Source organism: Vigna unguiculata, chromosome 5, assembly GCF_037176805.1.
Source record: "Vigna unguiculata cultivar grain cowpea cultivar isolate G323 ecotype 2 chromosome 5, ASM3717680v1, whole genome shotgun sequence".
NCBI classification, from domain to species: domain Eukaryota; kingdom Viridiplantae; phylum Streptophyta; class Magnoliopsida; order Fabales; family Fabaceae; genus Vigna; species Vigna unguiculata.
Window position 1 is genome coordinate 10391468 of NC_140796.1, and position 22871 is coordinate 10414338.

General features: G+C 29.8%; 1 protein-coding gene and 1 pseudogene across 1 annotated transcript; one reads left to right on the forward strand and one right to left on the reverse strand.

Annotated features, from left to right (window-relative positions):
* Positions 1-2702: 2702 nt before the first annotated feature.
* Positions 2703-9881, reverse strand: LOC114183245 (alcohol dehydrogenase-like 4). Its single transcript, XM_028070182.2, has 10 exons — positions 9674-9881; positions 9428-9564; positions 9242-9291; positions 8647-8984; positions 4360-4442; positions 3954-4029; positions 3786-3847; positions 3592-3687; positions 3255-3416; positions 2703-2983 (listed from the first exon to the last, which is right to left on the reverse strand). Exons 1-10 carry the CDS (start codon positions 9759-9761, stop codon positions 2873-2875), a joined length of 1203 nt encoding a protein of 400 aa, XP_027925983.1. The 5' UTR covers positions 9762-9881; the 3' UTR covers positions 2703-2872.
* A 3404-nt stretch (positions 9882-13285) lies between these two features.
* On the forward strand, positions 13286-16088 carry LOC146886055 (secreted RxLR effector protein 161 pseudogene; annotated as a pseudogene).
* Positions 16089-22871: the final 6783 nt, after the last annotated feature.

Sequence of the window (22871 nt, forward strand, 5' to 3'; positions counted from 1 at the left end):
AGATGTTAACTACTAGTTAGTAGCTACTAAGCTCTACCTACTAGCTACTAGCTGCTAGCTACTAGTTGCTAGCTACTAGTTGCTAGCAACTACCTACAAGTTGTAACTACTAGCTACTAGTTACTAGTTCCTAGCTACTTGTTCCCAATTACTAGTTCTTAGCTACTAGTTCCTAGCTAATAGCTACTAGTTGCTAGATACTAGGTTCTTGCTACTAGTTGCTAGCTACTAGCTGCTTGCTACTATCTACTAACTGCTTGCTACTAGCTACTTGCTGCTAGCTACTTGCTGCTAGCTGCTAGCTACTGACTCTTCACTACTAGCTACTAGCTACTAGGTCTACCTACCTCTAGTACTTACTAACTACTAGTTACTAACTGCTAAGTATTAGCTAAGAGTTCTTAGCTACTAGCTTTAGAATCTAGCTACTAGCTTGTAGCAACTTGTTGTTACCTACTAGTTGCTAGCTACTAGCTACTAGCTGCTAGCTGCTACCTACTAGTTGCTAGATACTAACTGTTGGCTACTAGTAGCTAGCTACTAGCTGCTGGCTACTAGTTGCTGGCTACTAGCAGCTAGCTACTAGTTGCTGGCTACTAGCTGCTAGCTACTAGCTACAAGCTTTTAACTACTAGTTGCTAGCTACTAGATGCTAGCTCTAGCTACTTGCTACTAACCCTAGCTATTGGCTACTGGGTACTAGTTCCTAACTACTAGTTGCTAGTTATTAGGTGCTTGCTACTAGCTGCTAGCTTCTAACTTCTAACTAATAGCAACTATCTCTAGCTACTACCTACTAGCCATTAGTTACTAGCTATTAGTTGCTAGTTACTAGCTTTTAGCTCTAACTACTATATATTAGCTGCTAGCTACTAGATATTAGTTGTTAGCTATTAACTCTATCTACTAGCTAATAGATGCTAGCTACTAGTGGCTAGCTACTAGTTGGTAGCTACTAGCTCTAGCTACTGGTTGCTAGCTACTAGCTATTGGCTACTAGATACTAGTTACGAGTTATTGGCTACTAGCTCCAGAATCCAGCTACTAGCTAGTAGCTACTTGTTGCTAGCTCAGTTGTTAGTTATTAGCTACTAGTTCGTTGCTACTAGCTGTTAGATACTAGTTGCTAGCTATTAGATCATAGCTCCTAACTATTAGCTACTAGCTTTATTAGTTACTAGCTATTAGCTACCAGCTACCAGCTACTAGCACTAGCTACTAGCTACTAGCTACTAGCTACTAGCTACCAGCTACTAGCTACCAGCTACAAGCTACTACCTACTAACTACGAGCTACTAGCTACTAGCTACGAGCTATTACCTACTAACTACGAGCTACTAGCTACTATCAACTAGTTATATCCACTAGCTACTACCTACTAGCTAGTAGCTAGTAGATAGAGCTACTAGCTAGTACCTAGTAGATAAAGCTACTAGCTAGTACCTAGTAGCTCATAAGTGGAGTTATTAGCTCATAAGTGGAGCTATTAGCTACTAGCTTTAACTACTAGCTACTAGCTCTAGCTTCTCGCTACTAGTTCTAGCTTCTAGCTCAACTCTACCTACTAGCTAGTAGTTACTAACTACTAGCTACTATTTGTAGTTACTAACTATTAGGTACTGACTACTAGTTATTAGCTACTAGCCACTAGCTATATCTAGCTTCTAGCTCTAGCTACTAGTTATAGCTTCTAGCTACTAGCTACTAGCTACTAGCTTCTAGCTCAACTTTACCTATTAACTAGTAGTTACTAACTACTAAGTACTATTTGTAGTTACTAGCTATTAGGTATTGATTACTAGCTTCTAGCTACTAGCTCTAGCTACTAGTTGTAGCTACTAGGTAAAAACTACTAACTACTCGCTCTAGCTACTAGTTCTAGCTACTAGGTAAAAGCTCTAGCTATTATCTACTAGTTATAGCTACTAGCTCTACCTCTAGTTACTAGCTATTAGCTTTGTCTATTAGCTTTGTCTATTACCTTTATCTATTAGCTCTATATATTAGCTCTAACTTTAGCTACTAGCTACTAATTCTTAGTTACTAGTTCTAGCTACTAACTTTAACTTTAGCTAGTAACTTTAGCTCTAGCTAGAGTTACTAGCTCTAACTCTAGCTTTAGGTACTAACTACTAGTTCTAGTTACTAACTACTATCTACCAGCAACTAGATACTAGCTTTAACTTCTAGAAGTGATTAATTATTGTGATACATGTATAACATACAATGTTCCAAATTAGAAATTAAAAGATATTACTCATAATAAAATGTGGCAAATGCTTTTTTTTTTTTATTGTTATTCCTGTAGTTCTAATAGGAATTTCTTATGTCTACGGTGGAATCAAAATTTTATTCAATTCACATATCAATGTAATCAAAGAATATGAAGAGAAGTAAGTACGATAAATTGTAGTGAAATTTTGTTATGAGTATTAATATCATTTTCATTTATTAGTTATTTGTAACATGCACCGGTGTAATCAAGGATAAAAAGTTGATTAGCAGTACGGAACACGAGTTGGGATTTTTGGTTTGCTCTTTTAGGACGAGTCCATTTCGTCTCATTTTGTGACCCATTTTATGAGTGGATATGTGGTGGTTTCATATTTGGTCCTATCTTATTGTATTCTCCGAAGAAGTGTTTATTATGACAGCAAAGAAACAGAGAAAAAGTAGCAGTTTTGCACTCTTACCAAGTGATGGAAAGGAAACAAAAGCTGAGTACACTTACAATTATTCTCTTTTTTGTCTCTAATACATTGTTCAAAGGACCAAGACCTTACACATTCGACATTCGTAGTTGAATATACTCCTATTAAACAAATTCAAATACATCATAATTCTCACCGCCATTGCTAAAGGGCATCTTTGCTTAGAAATGCAGAAGACATCTCAGTGATTTCCCTGTGATCAAAAGATCAAAGGCTTTGTCTATCTCCTCAATGGGTAGCTCGTGAGTGATGAAATTATCCAACTTTACCACCTAAAATGATTACCCAATACCATAACAAACAAATATTAGTCCATGCATGATTTTATTAACTCTGAAACCATTTTCAATAATTTATTTTAAGACTAACTCAGTTTCACAGCTGGTTTAGAAGTTAAGATTTTAACTCATTTATATACTATAAACTTGTTTTATTTCGGTGTAATATAAGATCTCAACAAAGTTAATACTATTTGTTCATCCAAATTCAATGCATAATTTCATTGATTTGTAAAAGGAAATTGAAAGTAGTGATGATCCTTACTCCATTTCCACACTGTGTGGCAAAATGAGGCAACTGACTTTTCCCTTTGAAACCTCCAAATACCGATCCTACGATACTTCGGCCATTAAAGAGCTCCATCGGGTGGATAGGAAGCAAGTTTGGTGATGCATGAATTCCCAAGATCACAGTCAATCCCCAACCCTGTGGCACGAAATTTGGAACTGTAAGGTAATGGCTTTAAATAGTAAAATCTTGTGTAATGAATCTGAAATTGATCCATGCTTCCAAATAAAGGATAAGTTTATGAAAACCTATAACAATGATACTAGAACCATAAATAAATGTTTGAAAAAATAGCTTGAACATAGCCATATACCGCATGAGCAGCCAAAAATGCATCTCTTAGAACATTCCCGTTTCCAGTACATTCAAAACTGTAGTCTACACCTCCATCAGTCATTTTTCTTATTATCTGCAAAAAAAAAAAAAAATAGTTACTGTTTCGTTGGAGAAAATGCATGAGTATCATAATTTACTTTTTGTGAGATGAGGATGAGAGAAAATGCCAACCTCGTATAATGGCTTCTCTTCATCCTTTGGGTTTATGAAATCAGTGACTCCCATCGCTTTGGCTTTGAGCACAAAGAAAATACAGTATATTATACAGAAAGGGGAAAACAGAGGAAGATTAACATTTCAAATAAAACTTTGAAAGGTCTTTTTGATGAAGTTAGATACCTTTGATGAATTTATCAGGGTTGATATCGACACCTATTATTCTGGAAGCACCTCTGGCTCGTGCCCCTTCTGCAACCTAGATTGAATCCAATTTAAAACCAACATCTTCCTTAGATTTTTTTTCTGTTTCATATATTACTACGGCTTAAACCTAATTAATCAGAAGAGAACAAAGATAACCTAAATTACAACATTACATGTTTTTTTTATGATTCTTACTACTTTAGCCATCACTTCTAATATAGGAGAAATAAATTTAGTGGTTCGATCGAAGATATCATATGTATGAAAAAAAGGAAGAAGAAAGTGAGTCTTATTCCAAGTTTAAGCAAATTATTAAAAGTAATTTCAGCTTTAAGCAAATTATAGTGAAAGCAAAGATGTTGGAAGAAGAAGAAAAACTTACTGCTAACCCAACAGCTCCAAGACCAAAAACAGCCACGGATGAACCAGAATGCACATTAGCAGTATTCCAAGCAGCTCCAACACCTACATTTTCATTCCATAATTAGTTAATAACAATAAAAACCCATTTTAAAGTTTTCTTTTATTGAGAGAACAGAAATAAGATAGACAAAAATGAAAATATTATACGGAAGACCATCATATAATATTATTCCTCTTTCATCGTACAACATGAATTCTTTACCAAGTGGTGCGGTAAAGGTGAATCTAGTTAAATTGGTTAAGGATGAATCTAGTTAAATTCAATTAAAAAGATTTTATCGAAAAGTGTGTTTTGTTGTGCTCAAAAATAACAATACAAGTTAGTGACAATTATTGTTCTAGAGAAGATATCAACGTGAAAGAAACTTGCATTAAAAGGAAAATAATTAGGATTTTAAGTATGAATTTGATTTCACATCAGAGAGAAGAAGATATCAATGTGAAAGAAACTTGCATTAAAAGGAAAATAATTAGAATTTTAAATATGAGTTTGATTTCACATTAGAGAAAGAGAAAAGATATCAATGCGAAAAAAATTTGCATTAAAAGGAAAATAATTAGGATTTTAAGTATGAGTTTGATTTCACATTAGAGAGAAAAAAAAATATCCCGAACAATATATAAAAAGGAAGACCCATACACTTATTTTAAAGTTTTTGATTAAAAGTAAAATCTTAACTTTCTTATACTAAATATCAAATCATATCTTTTATATATATATATATATATATATATATATATATATATATATATATATATATATATATATATATATTAAATTTATTGATGTCAAATTTCCACAAGTAAGCAGAAGTTGATAGAAAATTCATATTTAGGTGGGTTGAAAAGATAAAAAATAACTATAGATTAAACTAAAATATAAGTTGTTTTTGAAAAAATTAATTTATAGATGATAATTTTTAAATTTGATAAATTAATTATCAAATATAAAATTACGTAAAAATATAATTACCCACTTTTATTATATATATATATATATATATATATATATTATTAAAAAAGATATTATTATGTAAGTATAATTTTAGATTTTTTAAAAATAATTAGGTTCTTATTAAACATTTCATTATTTTTATTTATTTGAAATTATATATTTTTTATTTGAAAAATCCATTTTATTTAATGTAACTGATCTAATTAATAATTAAATTTATATTTGTTTTTAAGAAAAATATTTTTTGTTAATTTTCAATTTAAACTACTATTACATTAGTTTTTTTTTCAATTTTTATTAAAGATAGTTTTCTCATGACAGAGTATAATAAAATATTAATTACTCCAATTTTTAACGTTATATGTTTTTTTTTAATTTTAATTATATATAAAAATAAAAAAAACAATAAAATACCCAATAGAAGTAATGTGATGGTAAAATAAATATTTAATATCATTTTTAATCATAAATTTATATTAACTCAAATTAATGAATAAAAATAAGAATAATTAATTAATTAAAATATAAAAAATAGTACAAGTAAATTAATAAATTATATAAACTAATAAATAAATTAGTAAGCAACTTATTGATAATTAAAATTAATATTATTTGTTGTTGTGTTACTTTCTACTTATTTCAAACCATCAATTTAAGGATGAAAAAAATATTCATATTTGTGATATTCACGCTAAATGGGTATCCATGGATAGAGAGAGTAACAGATATACAAATATGAATTAGTAACATCATCTTACTTATTCTCTAATTTTCTTCAATAATTTATTTTTAATTTTTATAAATAAATATGTGTGTCTCCAACTAAACATTAAATGTTTTTCCACAATTCACACGTCACTTCTCCCAACCCGAGCCCACGCATTATGACATTAAAATCTACTCAGCTACCCATCAATGTGATTCCCAATGCTTCTATTCTCATTCTCATTACTCCAAATTTCTACGCCACTTTACATGTCAACCACACAAACTATCATTATCTCCCATGGAAATCACACTTTAATGTTCTTCTATCTTAATGATAGAAATAGACTCAATTCCTATAAGAATAAAACTGGTTAAAATGAAATAAAATCTTAAAATTTATTGTTCAAGTTAATATTCATCAAAATTGTAATTTTATTTAGAGTATTTTTTTTTTCTTTGGCCAGGTAGATTCTTTAAAAACTTATGAAAGGATATCTACATGCTATTTTAGGAGTGTCAATTACAAATTTGTTACATGTAAGTTTGATTCTGGTTAGAAATTCTATTTGTTGGAGCGTGAAACTAAGTCAGAGCATCATTTTATTTATGATTGTTTTATATAAGGATTAAAACATCTTTTTAAGTGTTTTCTTTAATTTTATTTTATTCTTTGTTGATAAAAAAAAAAAAACTTCTTTTTGTCTTTGAACTTTTACATAAAGATTGTTTGCATTTCTATGTTCTTGGACGTGTCTCTTTGATTGGGAAAGATAAATCTTTCCTAATTTATGATCATAGTAGTATCTTTAGTTTGATTATCATTGTTTTCTATGGACAGATTTGAGTTTCCTGTGTGAATCAAACATTGTTGGGGTTTTGTTGGAGTAGATTGATTTCTAAGTGAGGGAAACTATCTTCGTTAAGTATTGTAATTAAGTTAGAATTTGATGTTTATATTCATGTAAGTATCATATTTACGTGCTGGAGCATGTGATTCACGAACTAGAGGAAGATATTCTTGAGAACAAATTTTTTTATTAGAATATTGTAAATATATTAGAAATCTTTTAAGTGCATAGATATTGAGTTTGGTTAAATTACCAAAATGACATGATTAATTTTAGAAATTATATATAAAAGTTGAAAGTGCCATAAGCACAAAAAAAACTCATTTTCTCAATGATTTGGCCTTTTGCCTCCTTTTTCCTGGGCAAGTTGGCAAAACAAGTATCCTTTTATAGATATTTGTACATATTTAGTGAGAAAATGACGTGTGGATGCCATGATTTCAGGAAAGAAAGTGAAAGAAAAGGTAAAGTCTGACATCATTTTTAAAGTTCACTATTTAAAAAATAAAATAAATTATATATAAAATGACATGAATATTCAAAAATAAAAATATGATTAAAGATAATTTATATAAATATATATATATATATATATATATATATATATATATATATATATATATATATATATATATATATTATTCGTATGTCTTTTAAGAGTTTTACCTTCGATCGGAAATTATATTTTTTGTTATTTAGGGTCAATTTTTTTTTTCTATTTTTCATCAACCAAGCAAACTTGAGCAAAACAATATTATTAACATTTTTTTAAGATAATATTTTTTAAGTACGAATTTATTATTGATTAAACTTTTAGGAATTACAATAAGTCTTTCTTTTGATTTTCTGAATTAAATAAATTTAACCAGTTGCAACAAAATATTGAAAAAGCACAAGGTCAGAAACACAACATGAAATGTAAGAATGAATAATGTTTTCATTTTATAAAATTTCAAAACCTTTTTAGTCAAACATTCCAAAATGAATGTTTACATTTTATAAAATTCGAAAACCTTTTTAGTCAAGTATTCCAAAATGAATATTTTCATCTTACAAAATTCCAAAACGTTTTTAGTCAAATACTACTCTTCAACTTGAATAAAGAAGAAAAGGAAAGAAAAGTCGTCAAGACCTGGTAAAAGTTTTTTTGCTGTGGAAAGTTATGATATATATTGGTCAAGTAATCATGTCGTAGATTATATATTATTTAGCAAAATTTTCAAACCATGTTTGTTTTTAATGTTATCCTAACCAAAACATTTTTAAAGGGAAAGATAATAATCATGTACAACTTTTAAATAGAGGAATATAGACCGCGACGAACACAAAAATAGTACTAAAATTGTTATCATAATGCATCATTCAACGAAGAAAATTGACAGGGCAGCGAGCACATGAAGTGAACAATCATAAACAAATTAAAAAAATAAAAAGAAAAACTCAAACAGCACGGAACGTGATGAAAATTGAAAAACGAAATCACAAATGTACAACCAAACAAACAAAACCTTATACGCAATGCTAGATGTCAGATTCATAATGTTTTTTTTACTTTTTTATATACTTATATTTCATAAATACTCTTTCAAAACTCCAAAAAATAAACATATATAGATAAATAAAATTAAAAACTAAGAAGAATGTAAGAAATAATATTAAAGAAAAGACGGAGATGAAAAAACAGTTATATGTGGTTAGTTAAAAGGTAAAAAGTATGTGGGTTTGTTTGACTAACCAGTGGAGACGCCACAGCTGAGCAAGGTGAGGTTTTTGGTGGTGAGAGTGTGATCGGAGTGACGGAACTTGACGACGCAGGCGGAATCCACCACCGTGTACTCGGAGAATGTGGAAGTGTTCAAGAAATGGAAGATGGGTTTTCCATCAACGGTCGAGAATCTGCTTCTGCCATCTCCTTCCATCACCTTCTTCATCGGGTTCACCCCATACCTCTCACACATGTTGCTCTTCTCACACTTGCAATAACAACACTCTCCACACTCACCATTGAATATTGGCACCACTGTGTCCCCTTCTTCCACCTCACTCACCCCTTCCCCCACACTCTCCACAATCCTACACAAATCCAATCAACATCTTCAATTTTCGATGCAAGTCTGTGTTTTCAATCAAAAATACATTATTTCATACACATAATTAAATTAAAAAAAAATCATTGATTAATCTCTCAACGGATGCGTGATGACCCAAAATTCTTTTAAATATTCAACAATTCATTATTTTGTCTGAAAAAGCATCTGGGTAGGACACATCAATGATCAACCAAAAATATAATTAAAAACAAAAAAAAAAAAAAGTTTGTCTTGTCTTACCCGGATGCTTCGTGGCCTAAGATACGAGGGTAAGCGCGCTGAGACTCGTTCTTTGGTAAATCACGACAACAACAGCAAAGAAAAGGCAAAGCAAAACAAAACAAAAAACATGAGACAAACAACTTATTTTATGGTTGTAATGAATCATAGGAAGAGAAATTAATGCATAGATTAAGCTGTTCTTACCTCGCCTCGCCATGCGCTGAGATCGGTGTGGCAAATGGAGGTGTAGAGGATTTTGACTCGAACCTCGAATTTCTGTGGAGGATGAACAAGAATTTCCTCCACCACGAAGGGTTCTCCGGGACCATAAGCCACCGCAGCTAGAAAATAAGAACACACCCATATGAATGAAAATTGAATATGACGATGAAAAATTAAGATGAATGAAGTGGTTAGTGTGAGATATATAGCATGTGGGTTGGTATAAACCTTTGCAAGTGATGATCTTTCCCTTGGTGTCCCTCGGTGGCTTTGAGTTCAACGAACCGTTCTCATTTGCCATTTCTGAATATGTCATGTTGCTCTCTGCAAATTTCTGTCTCTCTGGTGGTTTTGTGGAAGTGGGGAGAAAGAAGATGAAGCTAGAAAGAAAAATTATGAGTACGATGAAACGGTCCCTCTGGGAAAGACCATTTATGGGGATGTCTATCTTTTTTAAATAATTTACCGGTCTTTTTAAATTTATGCAAAATCAATTTCCAGCCTTGAATTTAAGTTTCATTTCATCCGGAATTTATTAATGGATCAGATATGTTTTTATTTTTTAAGTTTTAATGAATTTTAGAATTAGTTTTTTTTTTTTAAAATTTATATTAATTTAATTTTTAATTTTTATAATTGCATAAATTTAGTTTTTTTTATCAAATTTTGTTAAGTTTATTTGACATTTTAAACATATTTTATTATAATATTTGAGTTAACATTAAAGCGAAAATGTGTCAAACGAATTTAAATACTATTATGAAATGTACTTGAAAGTCATATAAACTTAACAAAATTTAGTTAACAGAACTAAATTTATACATTTTTAAAGATAAATGACTAAATTGATTAAAAATTTTAAAAAATAATTAATTCTAAATTTTACTAAATCTAAAGAGAGCTGAACATATCTAATTCTTTATTAATTGTGATTGATTTAAGCTTAACAATAATTATGGACAAAATATCTATACATTCATATGGTTGGAATTTATTATTGATCTAGACAAATTTACGTCAGATGAAAAAAAAAAGTAACAATAAGAGAAAATTACAGGGCGGAATGTTTCAGATTATGCATTCCTTTTTGTGACATTAAAAAAAAAACTAAAAAGATAAGTAATTATAAATGTTATTCATTTAAAAAAAAAAACACAACTTAATGTTAATTTAAATATTAAAATTTAACATTTTTATATTAATGATCTTTCCAAATTTGATGAGAAGTATATATAATTATTACAGTTTTATGTATATAGTTAGATATTAACTAAAGAAATTGAAATACTAAGTTATCATATATTTACACGTTGAAAATAGAAATGAAGATTTACCTATTTTCATATAAATTACATAATTTTATTTCTTTTAAATTTTTTTATTATTTTCCTATCTATTTACACTTTATGCATTTGTTTATTGTTTTTGAATAAACATTGAACATCGTTAAATGCTGCCAGAAAAGCAGGTATGTTGTTTTTATGTGGGTTCTGGACGTGAGTGGTTGTTAGGGTCGGTTTCATCGCTTCCAATGGGATCCGGTTTGTCTTTCTCTCATCGATTGACTTTTTAAATATTTATGACGAATTTCTAATAAAATATTTTAATATTAATGAAAAGGTTTAATTAATCGTAAGGTACCCAGATTAATACTATTGTGTCAAATCGGTACCCATTTTTAAAAAAGTGTCAATTGTATCCCAACTTTTGAAAATTGCTTTAATTAGGTCCCTTTCAGACAGAGTTGACTAACGCTGTTAGTCAACGTGTCACATGTCAATTTTTGATTTTTTTATTTTTATTTTTAATTTTTTAATTTTTTTTTAAAATTTTTTTTCAAATTTTTTTTTAAAAATTCTTTTAAAAAAAAATTAAAAATGCCACGTGTCGAGTCCCTGTGTGTGACACGTGGCATTGTTAGTGCCACGTGGCATTGTAATGCCACAGTGTCACTATTAGATGTCATTGTGTTGATTTCGATTTAGTCCCCACATATGTCTTTTTGTTTCAATTTAGTACCTAAGTATGTGTATCTGATTCAATTTTGTCCCAATTTTTTTTTTAATAGTTAAAATATTTTTGTAATCCATTTTTTATAAGATTAAAAATAATTAATTATAAATATTTTTACAAAATTAAGTACTAATATTTATAATGTTTCTCTCAATTTGACCAAATTTATTATTTGTATGAATGTTATACTATTTTTTTTTATTAAAAATGACTTAATAAAATGACTTTTACCACTAAATTTTAATATAAATATCAAATACTTAATTTTTTAAAAACTTTTATACTTAATTACTTTTAATTTTATTACAAAATATTTTAATTATTAAAAATTATTAGGTCAAAATTGAATAAAATACACATAAGTAGGTACTAAATTGAAACGAAAAAACATAAATGGGGACTAAATCGAAATCATTGGCATCTGATAGTGACACTGACACGTGGCATTACAATGCCACGTGGCACTGACAATGCCACGTGTCACACACAGGGACTTGACACGTGGCATATTTAATTTTTTTTTTTAAAAAATTTTAAAAAAAATTAAAAATTAAAAAAAAATTAAATTTTTTAAAAAAAAAATCAAAAAAACCACAGATTGACACGTGGCACATTGACTAACGGCGTTAGTCAATTCTATCTGAAAGGTACCTAATTGATGCAATTTTCAAAAGTTGGGATGCAATTGACACTTTTTTAAAACCGGATACCTATTTGACACACTAGCCCCAAACTGGGTACTATACGATTAATTAAACCTAATTAAAACATCACATTTAAGATGAAAATTAAACATGTCATAGATCTGTTATTCGCACACCCAATTTTAGTCTCACTTGTCTCATCTACATCTTTAATCAAATCAAACCTTTTGGCCATCTAAATAATAAAAAAAAAACAAATGTAATGATATAACATTTTAGATAATGAATAATACGAGCTCATAAAAACAAATAAGCACGGATAAAAACCAACTCTATCTATATTCTTCACTACAAACTAATAGTACAATTCATTTTTGTCATTGCATTTCCATACTTAAAATACCACCATATACAATTGGATACATAAGCAAACTCCAATAAAAACGTTGTATACAAATAACATGACAGAGAAGACTCAACGAAATAGCAGATGGAAAAAAATGATTTGGTGTGATTAGAGGAAAAAGGATAATTGAAATTTCAAAAAATAACTCAATATGTGAAAAAAAAAACTAAAATCATATAAAAAAAACATCCATACTGGAAAACCATAATTGTAAAACAATTATGAACATTTTGGGAAAAGAACTCACCTTATTTGAGTATGTCAACAAAACCTAAAAAACGAAATGAACCACAAAACGTCAATTAGTTATAGCCTACGAGCCTGACACTGGAGAAAGAGTACAAATGATACTATATGGACTTAACCAAGTTTCTCGGCAATAGTATCTTAAGTTCAATCTAGCATAATGTCCTTTGAATTTAAGGAAAAAAAATGTTGATCAGTGTATATACCTGAAGGTCGGTGCGAACAAATTTATATTTCTGATTTTGTATATTACTGATATCTTACTTGCGACTAATGATTATGGTCTATTAAGTGAAACTAAGAGTTTTCTCTTTAATAACTTTGAAATGAAAGTTATGGGAAGACATACTATGTAATATAAATAAAAATATTTTGTGACAGATCACAAGGATTGTTAGGTTTGTCTCAGAAATAATATATCAATAAGGAGAGATTCAAAATGGATAGATGTTCAACATTTTTCGTTCCAATACAGAAGGAGACAAGTTTAGTCTCGTGCAATGTCCAAAGAATGATTTGAAACGGAAACAAATGAAAGATATCCCTTATGCATCTATTATTGGGAGTTTGATGTGTGCTCAAACATGTACGAGGCCAGATATTAGCTTTGCAGTTGACATGCTTGGTAGATACCAGAGTAATCCAGGACTGGAGAATTGGAAAGCTGCAAAGAAAGTTTTAAGATACCTACAAGGAAAAAAGAATCACATGCTTGCTTATAAGAAATTTGATCACGTTGAGGTGATCAGTTATACAGATTCAGACTTTGTCAACTGCATGAATACAAGAAAATCTATATTTGGTTGTGTGTATCTTTTAGTTGGAGGAGCGATTTCATGGAAAAGTGTGAAACAGTTTGTCATTGTTGCATCCACCATGAAAGTTGAATTTATAGCATGCTTTGAGGCCACGATTCAGGCTAATTGGTTACGAAAATTTATTTCAAAACTTGAAGTAGCCGACAGTGTTGCCAAGTCGTTGAAATTTTATTGTGATAATTGTGCAGTTGTCTTCTTTTCTAAGAATGACGGGTATTCCAAAGGTACTAAGCATATGGAATTAAAATACTTTGTTATTAGAGAAGAAATTCATAAATGTAGAGTGTCAATAGAACATATTAGCACTTACCTTATGATGGTTGACCCCTTAACAAAAGGGTTATCTCCAAAATTGTTTGTTAGCTATGTAAAGAATATGAGCATTATGTCTACTATTGAATATTGAATGCTAATGTTATTAATTTTTATGTTATGCTCTAAGCTCTTTGATATATAAGTTTCTAAAATTTGTGTTTTATTCTTTATGTTTATGCTTGCAAATTATGATAAAGAAAACAAATTTTGTTATTGTTATTACTATTGAAATGATATTATGTTTTAATCCATTATGGACTTCTAATCCTAAAGTCGTATTAAGGAGAAAGAGATGATACAATAGTTCATGGAAGGAAACACGTCGACCAAATGATTTGCAACCACCATGACTCTTGTTACTTTTGTATCTTTGATTATGAATAATGATGAAACTAATTTATGTAAGGTCCTTTAATGCACATTATGTTTATATATGTATTAAATCGTAGAACCTTATGACATCATATGACTCGAGTGGGAGAATGTTAGAACTAATTGACAAATTAATTTCTTCTATGTGACTCATTTGAAATATTATGATTGGTCCATAAGTGATTTAATAAAATATAAGGATTTATTGATTATTATGAAAAATTATAATATAATAAAATAAAATTAAAATAAAATAAAGCTTAACCTAACTTGATGGACATTGGTTTATACAAGGGATTAGGATTCTGTCTCTCGCCATAATGTTCTTTCACAATAAGCCATCAGGAAAGAAAGTGTGAGAGAAGAAAGAAAAGCAAAAAGAGATAGATTAGGAAGAGGATGTTGAAGAACAGAGATTGAACCATGCATTCTCATTGGATCTCCCATGGATAAATGTTAGTATCCTATGATGACTTATATGTGTTAATGTGTGAGAATCATGAATCTTAAGATTCTAAAGTAGTTTTCTTGAATGAGTTATGATCATATGAAAAACTAAAAATTAATTTACATGATAAACTTGTGGTCTATCCTTGGGAAGAATGGAACCAACAACTGTATGAAGACAATGGTGCATTGTTCAATTCAAAGGGTCATATAAATATCCAAAAGATTCGTTCATGTAAAGATTTGACAGATCTATTTACAAAGTTTATACGAGATGAGAACTTTGGAGCAATTAGTTTACAAAATTGGATTTTGTTATCTCAATGATGTAAGTTTACTTGAAGAGGAGAAATAGAATATGTGATGAACAATATTGTATTAAACAATACAAAATCATGTATTCTTTTTCCTTCACTAGGTTTTATCCTAAATGGTTGTTCATAGTAAGATTTTGACGAGAGACATTCTCTTATTAATGAACACTCAATCAAGTGGGAATGTTATAAATTAATTATTGCCTATTGATTTGATATATTGATTAATTACTCTTTATGAAATTTAAATTTTTGTATTAAATTTTTGATTTACGGGTTACATCTTATATTTATAACTAGAACTTTTCTTATATGTAAAAAAACACACAAAAGATTTACTCTTTGTTATCTCTTCTTCTTTAACTTATTCTTACTATAACTATAGCTTAAATTTAGAACAGTTACAAATTATGTAACAAATAGTTAGATATTTTTAAATAAAATTCTTAGATTCTTGGAAAAACACTAATGAATTTAACTAATGATATTTTAATAGTCTATGTAAGGCCCATTTATTTCTGCCTAAATCCTTAAGGGCTACCCCAAAGTTGGTTGGGCCTAGGGCTGGCCCAAAAAGGGGGGGACCATACCCTAAGTCTGCCCTAGACTAATCTCTTCTCTCCATTCACAGAAATCGCAGTCGTCAAGCCCCTAACCTCTCCCCAGAAGCTTTGCTAGGGTTTACTCTATCCCAATCAAGCGAGTTTAGTTCATCTTCTTGATTCACGTAGGTACTCTGTGACTCATACGCCTTTTTCCCTTTCGTTGTTCATTTTTCCAGTTAGGGTTTCGTTGTAAGTTTATGTTAAGACTTATTCCGTGGTTCTGTTCCAGCTCGCCCATTCCTTCCTTGTACTGTTGCATCTCACTGTTCAAGTCGAACCCCTGTTCTAGCTAGTTCCAGGTAAGGGAAGCTAGATTTCACGTTTTTGATTCACTTTTAGTATGCGTTGTTTCTGTTTCGAGTCTCTGGTGCTAGTATGTTGTTTATGATGATGTGAAAATGTTTTGGGTGCTGTCATGAGTGAGTTCTTGATTGAATATGCATGGAACAGTGGTGGGAACTGATATATTCGCCTAGGCGAGCTCATCTCTCCAGGCGAGAATAGCGGGAACTCGCTCAGGTTTCTGCCCGAGCACTCGCCTAAGCGAGCGACTATATTTTTTGAGCGACAAACAGTCTCGCCTAGGCGAGACCGCCTCGCCTAAACGAGAAGTCGCGAAACCTTCCAGGGGCACTGTCGCAGTCTCGCCTAAGCGAGAGTCTGTAGCTTGAGCGAGACCTAGCTTGGATTTTGGCTGTGCTTCATTTTATGAATGTTGTCGGTTGTTGGATTGGCTGGATCATTGATTTATTGTATAAAGGGGGTGGATATGCATGTACTATGTATGTTATGGGTGGGAACTAATGATATGGTGATGAGCTTGGCATGGTATATATATGACTGGTGGTTGATCATGAATACTAAATGACATGTTAATGGTATGCATAGGAACTTCATGATTGGTTGGTTATGTATGAGTAAGGTTTGAGTAGGACGTAATCCCATGACCCTTGTAGTGGGGCTCATGGTGGTGTCTCATCATACGGACGTAATTTCATGGGCCCTTCTGGGGGAGTTCACGGTGGTGCCTCAGCGATAGGACATAATTCCATGAACCTCGAGGTGAGGGTTCACGGTGGTGCCTCGAGACCAAGACGTAATTCCACGAGGGTAACGTGGTGGTGCCTCAAGGCCAGGACGTAATTCCACGAAGGCCACGTGGTGGTGCCTCTTGTAAGGGTATAATTCCGCGAAGGCCTCGCGGTGACGCCTCACTGCTAGGACGTAATTCCACTGTCTCGTGGTGGTGCCTCATTGAGCGTATCCGGATAGTCAAGTTTTTGTGTCTTATATGGTTTGGTGCCTCATATGTGGATGTCTGCCATTTATGCCTGAATATGAAATTGTATGTGTCAACACCCAATTTCGTCCGGCTAAATAAATAATAGAATAAATAATAATAATTTGTTTTTTTCAGAAAAAGGTAAAAAAATAATAATAATAAATAAATAAATAAGTTTTCTCTTTGGTTTTTTTGCTTTGTCTAAATAATAATAATAAATAAATAAATAAATAAATAAAAAGAAAAAAAGCTTTGTTTTAATCTTGTATGTATTTTCTTTTGAGGCTTTTGTTTCTATTTTAGCCCAAAATACTCTATACACACACACACCGTTTTTCTTGCAACTAATGGTAGCCCAAAATTTAGTTTTCGCACCCCCATTCTATGCTTTGTCGTTTCTGCTCCAGATTAAGAAGTTAGTCTAATAATTAGAAACATAATATGCTCTAATATTTAGAATTATTTACTCTGATTTTGTGCTCTGATTTTTATGACATCTCCTTTTCCAGATGAGGAAAATATTAATATGTTTCTCAAGAATATCTTTTTTGTAACTATAATTAATCTGTCCTTATCACGTTTGATTTTGTGCTCTGATTTTATTACACCTTTTTTCCCATATAGAGAAAGTAGTAATATAATTCAAAACAAAATCTCTTTTACTAATTAAAATTAATTTTGTTGATCACGTTTGATTTTGTGCTCTGTTTTTTTATATGATTTGATTCCCATTTTGTAATAATTTTAAGACCAGTTCTTGCCTTTTAAAACTCATTGTAATTAAAGCAGACCTTTACAATGTTGTGTATATAAACCCATCAGAAGAAGAAGAAATTAACTTTTTCTCAAAAATTTCTAGAGCCCTCTTTCACTCTAAGCACACATTCTCTTTTAACCCTCGCACATAAAAAAAAAACCCACTCACCCTCAATCGCCACCCCCACGTGCTTCTTAGTGTTCTAACGCAGCTATTGTAAGTCTGATCTCCCATTCAGGTTCGCAAATTTTTTTTTATTATTTGTGTCATGCAGTATTTCTCGAGATGTTTTTTTATCTTGGTTGAACTTGATGTTTTCACTATTTCTTTTGATATAAAAAAAAAACTTTATTGTCATGCTTTTTGGGGTTCATTAGTATTATAATTAAGGTTTTGTTGATTGCTTTGGGTTGTGAACATTGTTGCGCGAGTAAGTGAGAGATATCATGTTTTGATGTTGTATGAATATGTTGTGCCATATTTTTTTCATGTTAAGGGTTGTATTTTTTTTCATATTAAGATAATATGTTTAATCCTAAAACGTTATTTCCTAATCTTTTATTCATTTTTTTTCCTAATGTTTTCATAAATTGTGAATATAAAATAGTCAAATTTTGTTGGGTATCAATGTCTTATTTTGAAAGTTTTTCTAAAGGAGGTAATAACAAATAAATAATTTAAATACCTTTTTAACTTTTAAAATGTATAAGTGCTCGTGTGACCGCTCGCGTCGACTTAGTACTTAATACCTTCGCTTTTCTATAAGATTACTAAAAAATACAAAATTTTCAAATATTAGAAAAGAGTGATATCAACATCTTCGAACAAATTATTTTCAAAAAGTCTTTTTCATAAAGAACGTGACCCTGATTCTCCATTATGAATGGAGATTCGTAGGAGCAAGGAGTAATCCTTGTCGGGCCCAAAAAATAAAAAAAAAATCTTTTTTTGTTTCCTTTGTTTTTCTTTGTCATCTTTATTTATTTACTTATTTATTATTGTTAATTTATTATTATTATTTTTTATTTTTTTTATTTTGTTTTATTTATTTATAACTTATTTATTTATTTATTTTAAAAAAAATAAGTATTTAAAGGAGACCACATCAATTTATATTTTAATTAAAGGTACCGTCTTAGGATGGACGTTGTAGGGTACTAACACCTTCCTTACGCGTAATTAACTCCCGTACCCCCAATATCTGTTTTCGTAGACCTTGTTCTTTTTTATGGTTTTTCATAGTTTCCTATAATAACTATGGTGGCGACTCCAAAACTCTTTTTTACAAAAATTTATTTTTTTGGTTCGTCATCCCGTCGCGATTTCGGTCGTGACAGATGACGACTCCACTGGCTTACCCTTTGCTTACCCTTTGCTTGTTTGTATGATTGTGTGTGGTTTCTTCCTTTGCGATGATCATCAACCTTGTTGATGTGAGCAGATGTGAGAACCTCTGGCAGTGGTAATAATAGAGATGTTGCGGTTTGATGATATCTTGGACGACTATCAGACTCATTATGGAGGGGCCTCAGCGTTTGGAGTTTAGTAGTAGTAGTAGTTTCACTCGCTCTTGGCGAGTTTTGTATCTCGTTTAGGCCTGTGGAGCCTCTTCCTTTTGTTATGGATACGTTGGGATACTGTGTATGTCATATTTCGTCTTTCCGCACTCTCTGGATATTTAATATATGTGGTGTTTATTTAAATTGATTTTATCTAATTAATTGGGACGTTACAGTCTTGATAACAATTAATTAGTTTGGGTAAAAGAATATCTGTATTTAATGAATGATAACCCTATTTAAATACATTAAATGATTATAAGAATATATGTATATTAAGGTTGAGAGGATGATATTTGTTCTTCTTTTTTCATTCTTTAATTCCTTTTTCTTTTATATAATTCCAGTTCCCAACTCCAAAGTGGAGAGCGTAAATGTGCAATTCATTCACACAAAAGTTATTAACCTCACGTTTGTTACGAAATTAAATTATTGCCCCACTAAACACGTCTATCACGAATTTGTGCGTTTAGGAACATAATTAGGAAATTAAAGTCTTGTTCAGTAAACACGTCTCTCACCAATTTGTGAGTTTAGAAACATAATTAGGAAATTAAAGTCTTGCTAAATACACGGTTTCTTTGACTCAAATTTCACAATTGTATGTAGCAAGTAATACTTATTCAAAAATATTCATATTTTTTAAAAAATTATCGATTAGAGTAATTTCAGCGTATAATTACACCATTTTAATAAGAATTAACGTACACCTATGATATTAAATTTTGTAATTCAAATAAAAGTCAAATATATAAACATATTTTAATACAATAAGTGTATTAATAAGTATGTGTATAAAATAATCGGTGTTAAAATCCAAAAATTTGAAATTGGCAGAAAATAAGAAAAAGAAAAGATGGAGCCTTAGATTAGTTTGGCTATTTGTTCTCGATATATCTAATTCGAGTTTATGACTCCGAAGAAATAAATAACTAATGAATATATTTCCCTTTTATATAATATATGTTTTTTATAAAATTTTATTTTCTTAATACACATAATATAATTGATAGATTGTAAATCCTTGTTTCAATTTTATATTTTAAAATTATAAAACTTTTTCCATGTCTTTTATTTGTAAAACGAAAAAAGTTATAAAGTTGACCAAAATGTTAGGTTTCTATACAGTGAGCAAATTAATTACAGGTTGGCTGCGGAACTGTAACTGATCTCGTCTGATTTCCAAAGCCTAACTTTACTGTGCTTATCTAAAATAAATCATACATTTGGAAAAGCTATTTAAAAAATTACTTTTAAATTTTTTGATTATGAAATATTGTATTATTAATAATTATGTTGATAAAATTAATAGTTAAGTAAAACTTAAGACATTTATATTTTAAAATTCGAGGAACTCTTAAATTATTAAATTGGGTTGTTGAAATTTGTCGTGAATCACATAAAGCGTTTATTTTAAAAATAATATATTTGTGTTTCGTATTAGTGACATTTAAGAGGCGGCGAAATTCTAAATAGGATTAAATTGTTTATATTTTTTAAAGCAATAAAATTAGTTTTAAATTTTTTAAAATATGTCATGTTTTCTTAATACATGATTTTATCACCTCCTAGATTAGTAAGAGCGACAAAATATCACGTAATCTGAAAATTTTAAGAATTACATCTGAGAAAAACTAGAAAAATTAAAATAATTTTTTTATTTAAAATACTCATTATTTCATTCATTCGGGACTATCCTAAATTCTTTGTAGATAAAGTTAGAAGTGCATAGAAAAAGAGAATGACTTATTCAATTTATCTCCCACCCATTTTCAGAATAGTATTTGTTATTTACTTAATGGTCTCTGTCCAAACTTGACTACTTTTATTTAAAAAAGTTTGACTTTTAAACTTGTCAATTGGATCTTGTTTCCTAAAAGTAAAGGCCACGTTTTGGGTCACAAATGACGTGACAGGTAATAATGAAGAGAAAGCTATGACTTATAACTTCCAACTCACATATCATTTATATTCACATTTGGTAGAAATTAATTAATATTAATGCTATAATTGCCATTTAGAAATTTGTTATACTTGAAGTGAACCTAAAGTTAAACATTTTACTGTTCGGATATTACATATAAGTAACTATATGCATTTGAAACATTTGTTTAATAGATTTCTAGAACCATCACATGACATGTCATATATATATATATATATATATATATATATAATAGATTTCTAGAACCATCACATGACATGTCATATATATATATATATATATATATATATATAAGGGTTAAGTATGTTTTTAGTCCCTGAACTTTGGTCTAAAATTGGAATTCATCCCTCGTCGAAACTTTGATAAATTTTGGTCCTTAAACTTTAAAAATGAATGAATATAGTCCTTTTAACCCAATTTTGTTAACTTTTTTTAAGTTTTAAACGCATTTCTCAGTAAATATTGGAGTTATTTACACCTTTTGACACATTTTCAACTCAATATTTACTGAGAAATGCGTTCGAAACGTAAAAAAAAAGTTAACAAAATTGGGTTAAAAGGACTAATCCATTCATTTTTAAAGTTTAGGGACCAAAATTTATCAAAGTTTTGACCAGGGACGAATTTCAATTTTGAGTCAAAGTTCAGGGACTAAAAACATACTTAACCCTATATATAATATCTTACAGGATGTATTATGATGAAAAGTCAAATTGATTTGAGAGATGAAGAAAAGATTATAATGTTGTTTGGATTAATAGATTTGGGAAGATAAATAAATAGATTTAAGGGAAAAATTTGTAAAAGTTTATAAATGATAGGATGGATGTGATAATTAAAAAAATTGTATTAATAAATTTTAAAAAATATTAATTTTTTTGTATTAAAAATAAAATAAAAATAAATTAAATTTAGTTGAAATTAATTTTTAGTTAATAGAAAATATGAATTATTTTTTAAAATAAACATTTTATTATATGTAATTAATTTAAAATAATGTATAATTGGTTTAAAATAATTTCCTTTTAAATATTGAATTTAAAAAATTATTAATACCATTAATTAATTAATTTTGTCAGTATTACATTGATTAGTAATTTAAACAATAATATTATCGTAAACAACTCCAAGTTAGGGACCGCCTACATACTGCAACAAAAATAAAAAGACATAATTGATTCTCTACTTCAAAACTCTTTCAAAAGGCACAAATTCCCATATCCAACTAACTTTTGTCTCATTCTATCCTCATTAGATAGAATGAAATTCATTAAAAAGAAAGGGGTGTAGGGGTAACATTTTATTATAATTTTAGTGAAATGTAATTTTGGATTTATGAATTGTATAGGCGTGCAAAAAGAAAGAAATGTAGGCCTAGCCATTAGGCCGAAAATAAAATATGATGGTATCTATTAAGCCCAAGGGTCTTACTACTATACCCTAATATTTTCTTCATACACCCTATAACCCTATCTATGAAAACGGTCTAACTACCTTCATTAAAAATATTAGAAATCCTAATATTCCCTCATTCTTTCCCCCTACTAAAATTGAAAAATGTTACCATGGGGAATCTCTTTAGACTTGGTTTCTTTCAAATTTGTATTTTGCCTTCTGAATTATCTTTTAATTTTGTATTACAGATTATACAATATAAAATATATTTTACATTTTGAATTGTTTTTCAAATTTATATTATTGAT

Coding starts and splice junctions, on each gene's coding strand:
- LOC114183245 (XM_028070182.2), bottom strand. CDS start 9,761: ATGACATATTCAGAAATGGCAAATGAGAACGGTTCGTTGAACTCAAAG. Junction 9,565..9,673: donor AAAGATCATCACTTGCAAAG/GTTTATACCAAC, acceptor CTTATTTTCTAG/CTGCGGTGGCTTATGGTCCC. Junction 3,417..3,591: donor CATTTTTGGCTGCTCATGCG/GTATATGGCTAT, acceptor TTCGTGCCACAG/GGTTGGGGATTGACTGTGAT.